At 36.2% G+C, this 7724-nt stretch overlaps 2 protein-coding genes across 2 annotated transcripts in view; one reads left to right on the forward strand and one right to left on the reverse strand.

Annotated features, from left to right (window-relative positions):
• Nucleotides 1-1090, forward strand: part of LOC130625546 (uncharacterized) — a 7081-nt gene extending 5991 nt beyond the window's left edge. Inside the window, exon 9 of the mRNA XM_057440655.1 lies at nt 567-1090. Coding sequence (XP_057296638.1) covers nt 567-705 — 139 coding nt within the window. The 3' untranslated portion in view covers nt 706-1090. The remainder of the gene's footprint in view (nt 1-566) is intronic.
• LOC130625089 (astacin-like) lies at nt 824-3875 on the reverse strand. Its single transcript, XM_057440166.1, has 5 exons — nt 3794-3875; nt 2860-3033; nt 1963-2104; nt 1129-1304; nt 824-855 (listed from the first exon to the last, which is right to left on the reverse strand). The coding sequence occupies exons 1-5, from the start codon at nt 3873-3875 to the stop codon at nt 824-826; spliced, it is 606 nt and encodes a 201-aa protein (XP_057296149.1).
• Nucleotides 3876-7724: the final 3849 nt, after the last annotated feature.

Consider the following 7724-nt stretch of genomic DNA (forward strand, 5'->3'; position numbering starts at 1 on the left):
TGGTAGCGTATATGGCGGAGCGCCAGAACAATGAAGTGATTTGAATTTAATTATTTGAACTAGTCGTTAGCCCGTGGAAAAATCCACGAGTTCGCCCGTCGCAGCTAAGCTACCATTTTGCGTGACAGACGGACGGAGAGACGTATACTGGGCATTATAAAATTGATGTGATTTGAATTTAATTATTTGAATTAGTCGTTAGCCCGTGGAAAAATCCACGATTTCGCCCGTCGCAGCTAAGCTACCATTTTGCGTGACAGACGGACGGACGGACGGAGAGACGTATACGGCCATTATAAAATAGATTTTTTGATCGATGTTAGAAGGAATTGGTACCAGGGTAGTTAATTTTGAAATCTGGGAACGTAGAACTTCAATTATTTTTCTCCGTACGGCATTGTTCAAAAGTTAAAAAAGGATCCCTCGCAACGAAAATAATAATTGACTCAGTATATAATATATAGTATATTTCTGTTATATTTTACATTCGTAATATCTATTAATCTGAATAGCATCTTGTACACTTATGTACGACCGTTGACCAAACTTTACACCATCTTTCTTAGCTTTGATGGTTGTTCTGAAGTATGGAAACTTCGAGAAAGCGTTCCATTCGTAGTGCATGATGGAATTATAGTCGTAGGGACTTCCACGGCTATCAATCTGGCTGTGAGAATATTTCTTGAAGTTGTATTTCATGTCTAAATTTCAGAAAAGTGAGAAATCAAAATCTTAGTTCAAAACCGACAGGCTCCGTTCTTCAATACAGAACACCTAACAAATCCAAGGGACGAGGTCCTAAATAATGTTTGGCCCCGGTAGCTTATATTCCTGTGATAACGATGCGGGCAATGTCTACGACGGGCGAAAATCAACAAACCTGTGGAATCTTCTACTGGCTACCTGGTGGACGAGGATGAAATAGGCTACCTATTACTCCATATTGGACGTATACTGTATATAAAAACATTCTCGTCCACATTTTTTAAATAAATGTCGACACTTTTCAAAGTGTATCTCAAAGACCCTCTCAGGCCAAAAATATGAATTTTTTAATTAGATTTATTTGAAAAAGTTTTGCGCTTTTTTCTTTGAAAAGTTTGTGTTGATTCATGTGGTTAAACTTACCCTCTTTGATGTTATCCCAAACTATTTCGACATAGTTGTCTCGATCTGGTCTCGATTGTTCATGATGTAATCCTAAAGCATGGCCAATCTCATGGATAGCAATGCCTTTAGTGAAGCAGCCGAATCCTAATGAAAGTTTTTGTTTTCCTCCTGTCTTACCAACGTGAGAGTAGCACCTGAAAAATACTCTATAAGTTAGCCATCTTCGTTATATAAAAGGTTATAACAACCTCGTTCCCAAGGCTCTTCGTCTTTTTGATTACTCCGTAACAACAGCTGAGGGCAAAAAGGCCACGAAGACAAGGTTGATCATTTTAATGAAATTAGTTTTATTGGTAACTTGAGGCATCAATTTTTTATTTTTGGCTAAATTTTAATACCTTGTGGTTCAGTTTAATGATCGGAAGTGTATAACAAAATATAGGAGATTTAGTTGTGAAATACGAAAATGAATGCTAAGCGACATCTTTACGGTGTTTTCCTGTAGTAATTTGCAGATCAGAATATATGAAAAACAACTTTTCTCCCATTGGAAAAAGTGTTTCCAAAAGAAACTTTTGCAAAATTTTTGTATTTTACTTGTAAAAGCTTCTGTGGTTGTACAAATAGATTATGTTAAACGCGCGTGTCCTTAGTTTTCAACCTCGTCTCCAGAGCTCTTCTACACCTATGATATTACGGCCATCCTGACAGAATATCATAGGCGTAAAAGAACCCTGAGGACAAGGTTGATTAGTGCTCAACAGCAGCTTCAGCTTGGCCTTAATTTCCGTCAAAAAAATATTTAAGAGAACTGATTAAGGGTGTGAAAATGAGGATCGAAATACGTCGTACTTTCCAAAACCATCATCAATGAATTCAACATAATCACGTTCATTTGTGCGTGGTTTAAATTTGATACAAGTTTTCTTTTCCCATGCCTCCATAGCATTCTTAATCGCTCTTTCAGTTGGTCCTTTGATCCCCTTTATACCACCTTAAAAGGAAATAAATAATTAAACCATGTTGGGAAATGTTTATACAAAATTTAACAAGCGGCTGAACGAATTTTGCCATGCCGGATTGTTTAAAAATGAAACTAGTCCCCAGGGATCTTTTTTCTCTTTCTGATAATCTCGAACAGCGGAAGAGATAGTTTGATTGTTTTGCTCCGCTATTTTTTTTTTTTGGCGGGGAAGCAAACTTTCCCGCAATACAACTCGAGAAAAATATTACGGCGGCCGGCTGATAATACTAATTTTTATACCCAATTAGGTTGCAAAGATGACCAGCCGGTGTTAAAGCTATTTCTTCTTGCCGTCCGATGTTGTTAGAAAGAGAAAAGAAGCCTTGGGGATGAGATTGGCTATGAACATTTTCCTAATTTTTCTGGAGTGTTTGGTCATAAACGTTTCCTCACTACGTCACCTCTTTGTTAGATGTGCATTAAGCTTAATATTTAATATCAAATAAATTACCCCTTCGTTTTATAAAAAAATTTCAGGTACTAAAATTACAAGGAAATTAAGAAACCCAAACCCTTTGCTTGCTTTCTTAGAAAAGAGAGACAAGCAGTTTTTTCGACGTTGTATTAAAAAGCACAAACAATAACAATAAAATGATTCGCCTTAAAGACAGTTGTCTCTAGTGTGCAAACTTATCCCCAGCGCCTTTTGTCTCTTTAAAAAAAAGGAGGCAAAAGGCGCTGGGGACGAGTTTGGCAAGTGTGATGAACAACTTAACACTACTTACTTATACTGGAATGAAAAACATATGGTACGACACCGTTTTTCCATCTATACCAAGTTGACTTTTGTATAGCATAACCAGCATTAATTTTATCTACATCACCACCCTTCAGTGCTGTATCAATTTGGAGTTTACTCATCACCATATCTCCTTGAAACAAGAATCCACTGTCGATAGCTAGAACGACAAAGAAATAATATAAAAACTAAAGAAAATAAGATAAATAAAAATGAAAGTGTAATATAAAAGTTCAATTTTACACAATCTCGTCATTTGACTGATATCAACGCCAAAAGCTGTTACTGGACGGCTGATATTTCTTTACCGTGTCGGCGTCGATTTTTAAAAACAGCAATATTTCCTTGGTTGGTACAAAATCGGAGTTCTATACTAACTTATCGTCGTTTGCGCTACGTAATGTTTGATTGGTAATGCAAGAAAGTGCTGCCCCAAATAAAGAATAAATACTTATGTTGGCGAACCCCGTTACAAGATATAAGTTGAAAAGAGTGTAATTGCTGTATGATTATATTTTCATGTACGACATAAAATTAAATAAATATTAACATTAGGGCAAAATTTAGCTAGTTACCTGCAAGTTCCACGGCAACGCTATCATGAGAATCAAAATGGCGGCTCGAACGAAAGAGTTGTTTTGTTAATATAGTACTTTATCATATCCCTTCTTTTCGAATTCAACCCTGCCCTGACTTGCAGGCCGCCATTTTTAAGGTTTGTATTTAGTTGAGTCGCTAATATAACAATCATACTTTCAAGTTTAAAAGTAAGATAACCCCTCGAACAAAAGAGTAGTTATGTGAAAAAGTACTGAATTAAGATTTTATTTTTAAATTTAACCCTGTCCTGAATTGCAGGCCGCTGCAGTTTATATTTTCAAGGTGTGTATCGGTTTAAATTGCTAATATGACAGCCATACCTTCAAGTTTAACAGCATCATCAACAGGCTTTCCAAACACCACACAGACCCCACAAATAACAGTAGCCACTAACAACTTCATCCTCCCTGGGTAACGTGACGAAGAAATATGTGCAAATATTTCAAACGCACATTCTTTTTTAAAGAGTGTTGTTGGTGTAAGGTGTGCAAACATGTTTAACTTCACAGGGGGTAACAAGCGACTTAATGAAGTTAGAAAGGGTGTCTTATGTTTTCACTTTGTATTATAACACAAATCTACAAAATAATATTTTAATCTTGAAAGTTAAGTTATTGATAGGTTCCTAGTGTTGTGCCCAATTTGATTTTTAAGATTCATATTAAAACGTATATAGAGATAAAATTTGTCCTTGTAAGTTCTTTAAACTTGTGAGTTCTTTAATCCCGTAAATACCTTGGCCAATACCAGTTCCATAGTTGCACCGCCATAACCGCCGGCAAATAGTTTAGCAAGAAAAATGCTCCCCATGTCTGCCTTAGGAAAAGGATGAATTTAGCTGTCCAACCGTACCAAAGATGAACCATCTAAGACCTGTTCTTGAACACCAGTTGCGGTTTAAGTTTCAAGTAGCTCGCTGAAAAAAAGGATATTTTCAAACACAGACCGTTTTTTTCGTTTTTTAAAGGTTAAAAAGCATTCTAAGACAAATCCAGGGGGTCGTCCGTCCTTTAAATGTCGCATTTTATGTGGCATCTTATTATATAGGAGGAGTTCCAGATTTCATCTAAAGCTATCCACCCCTTGTGCTTGTTTAGTGTTTTGAAAGCTGAATCAATAAGAGTGCTTCTCTTGCGCCAACAGAAGGGTGCCTTTTGAATCCGTAAAACTTGTAAGTTCTTTCATCTTGTGAGTTCTTTAATCCCGCAAATACCTTGGCCAATACCAGTCCCATAGTTGCACCGCCATAACCGCCGGCAAACTTCCAATTTTGTTGTTTAAATAAAAGGGGCTACTAAAATAACCTTCTAATGAGATTTTTACGATTTTTTGCTAAGAATAGTTCAGGCCTTATTGAGGTCTTCTCAAAAAGTCTTAGTGCGTTTTGTAGGAGGGTAAAGAGCATCGTTGCGCATGCGTTTTATCACAACATCGAAAAAACTTTGCAAACCTGGGGTTGAGGTTTATGGACTAAAAATGAAGTGTTAGAAACTGAGGACACGTGTGTTCAACATAATCTATTCTCAAAAATAATAATATTTACAGTTCTTCTTTCGTACTTGTTTTCAACATGCTTTTTATCGTATAGCGTGTACTCCATTGTAGTGTGTATTCGCTATAACATGAAGTATTGAACATGTGTGCGCTTTTCATTTTTCGTCTTCAGAGCTCTTGAGCATTCTTATCCCAAGGTCTCTTGGCCCCTGAGCCGTTTTTACAAAGCTGATCAGGATAGCAAAATGTCGTCGAAATAAGGTTTCACTTTAAAGTAATGTCGGTATTATCTCTAAAAGCTCTGGGGACGATGATATGCGTTTTCGCTAGAGACAGATTCTTTCACAAATCTACCTAGTTTCCAGGTCATTTGGCCTTTTTAATGGATTTGAAGGTGTGCCCGTAATAATGACTCTATGTAAGAGACAAGCGAGTAATACTACGCCAATAAAAAAACTGGCTGAATATCGCCCTTGTATTAAACAGTGCTCCTCGTCACGGAATGCAAGCAAGAATGTTTGTAAGTCAACAAAGCATGCTGGTTAAATATTACATTTTTTCATCATTATCTATCTCTTTTATATATATTATAATCCAATGTTAAAATGATCTTGCATTCATTTTTAAACGATTCATACTTTGTAAATAAAAAATGAATCACGGCTCCTGGAAAAGAATCTTTACTTTTTTTCTAGATTACGACAAAATAGGTAAAGAATGGCACCCTGGCTTCACAATTAAAACAATATTTAGTTATGAATAATTTTAAATTATAAAAACGTTTTATAAACCGTGATGGAGTGAAATAACTTTTGAGTGGAGATTATATATGAATATTATCTTTAGAAGGTATTTAAATTGATGTTATCGGCTATCAAACCGTCAAAAACAATCTCGTCCCTAGGTTTTATTGGTTTTTAGTATTGAAATAAAAACTGAACAAGGAGCCCTTATTCTCCTCGGAACCAGGTTGGTCCAAAAGAAGCTGACGCAGCTTCTCGCGATTATGGTAATTGCATAATGGCGGTAAGAGACAAAAAAAAAATTTACACGAATTTGAGGGAGCGGCGAGAACGAGGCATTTATCTTTCCTCTTTTTTAACTCTTCCTATATCTCAACTTAAATGCATAAAAATATAACTCAGGGTATGTTATGGTATACAAAAATAAGAACACTAGAACTAGAACTGTCTCCTCAGGACCGATATCTAGGTTGCGTACGTCACGTGGTGTCTAAAAACTTGCTTTACTGGGTCAGCCAAAATCTTGTTTTGATATTTTTGTTATAACCTGTGCATATAATAAAGGTGGTAATTTTTTGTAGCAAGTTTATATTGTCTACGAAATAATGCAGAAAATGTTTGACCTTTATATTAACCAACAAACTGTAATTTAAATCACTTCTGTAATTTTGTTCAGCCAATAAGCAAGAGGTACTTTCTCTTGTGCGTAAAACAAAAATATTTTCAGCATACACAAAGACACACACATCACTGTAAAGTTAGCTCCGAAGGAATGCAGTGTGCAAATACCTTACAATGAAGCTCTTTATCGCTAGGTTTTGTCACCACTGAAAAAAAATCTTCACACGTGCACTTCCAGAAACAATCAGCTCGCTGCATTTAAATCCGAGACTTTCAGAAAATGATAATAATTTCTCCAAAAATCTACCGCACTTAAACGTGTGCCCCACATGTTATATCCTTTGTACCTTCTCAATAGAGCGTTTAAGAGCTGAATTTTATTTTGCGCAGAGTCCTTATATGGATCATCCACTGAAATGGTATTGAACCAATATTCTTCTTTATCAGCCATCACTAAACTAAACAATATTTTCTATACTTTGAAAAAAAGGAAGATTACGGTAGAGTTTTGAAACCTTTATAAACATAGCAAATACTTTTAGAAAATACTTTTCTTCGTACGTAATATGTCAGGCGGCACAATGTTTTAAACACAAAGGAATATGTAAAGTAAAAACCCCATAAAAACCATTAACTTACAACCTTGCCTCCAGGTCATATTCAGGACATCCAAATATAAAAGCCTAGCAAGTTCTTGCGACAAGGTTGCACTAACTTACTCCTGATCACCAGGTGTGTACGTTTTTTGCTTTATGTAGAATTCCTAAGCAGTAGTGGGCTAAATATGACTTAAAGTGTGAGAAATCCAATGAGAACGGACACGGGATAGTCTAACCTCGTCCGATATTCAAAAAGAGACAACTTGTCCTGGGATCGAGGTTGGGGATAGTCTAGTGTGCATTAACCTAGAGCTATAAAGAAACGTTTCCAGAAAGATTTTTTGCTTTCTGAAAACTGGTGTAGCTTCTAGTGACAAATAAAGGGACACAAGGGGAAAATTTATGTTAAAAAAACGGACTTGATGATGTGACTTTAAAGCTCCGTATATAATTTCTCGCGTAAACTGGTCTTTTGCGGAAAGTAATACGGAAAAATTGCAACCTTGTCCCTAAGGCTCTTCTTACACGCTCATTTTTTCTAATTTTGCGACTTTTGTGGGCATGGATTATTTCGTTCTGCAAAATGTAGCGACTTTACAACCTGCCGGCTGTGAGTATTGACCTTTTGGTCATGTTTAAAAATGACGAAAAAACTGCATTTGTTTTATTAATTTGTCCACGATCTGTGTTTACTTCGCACACGCGTGAGTGAAATGTTTCATAAATCTCGAAATACAAAACTATCATCCTCGTCCCTAGGGTTAAAAGGCCCAAATGCTCTGTGTTAAGAACTC

The sequence above is a fragment of the Hydractinia symbiolongicarpus genome, chromosome 14, assembly GCF_029227915.1.
Source record: "Hydractinia symbiolongicarpus strain clone_291-10 chromosome 14, HSymV2.1, whole genome shotgun sequence".
Taxonomy (NCBI): domain Eukaryota; kingdom Metazoa; phylum Cnidaria; class Hydrozoa; order Anthoathecata; family Hydractiniidae; genus Hydractinia; species Hydractinia symbiolongicarpus.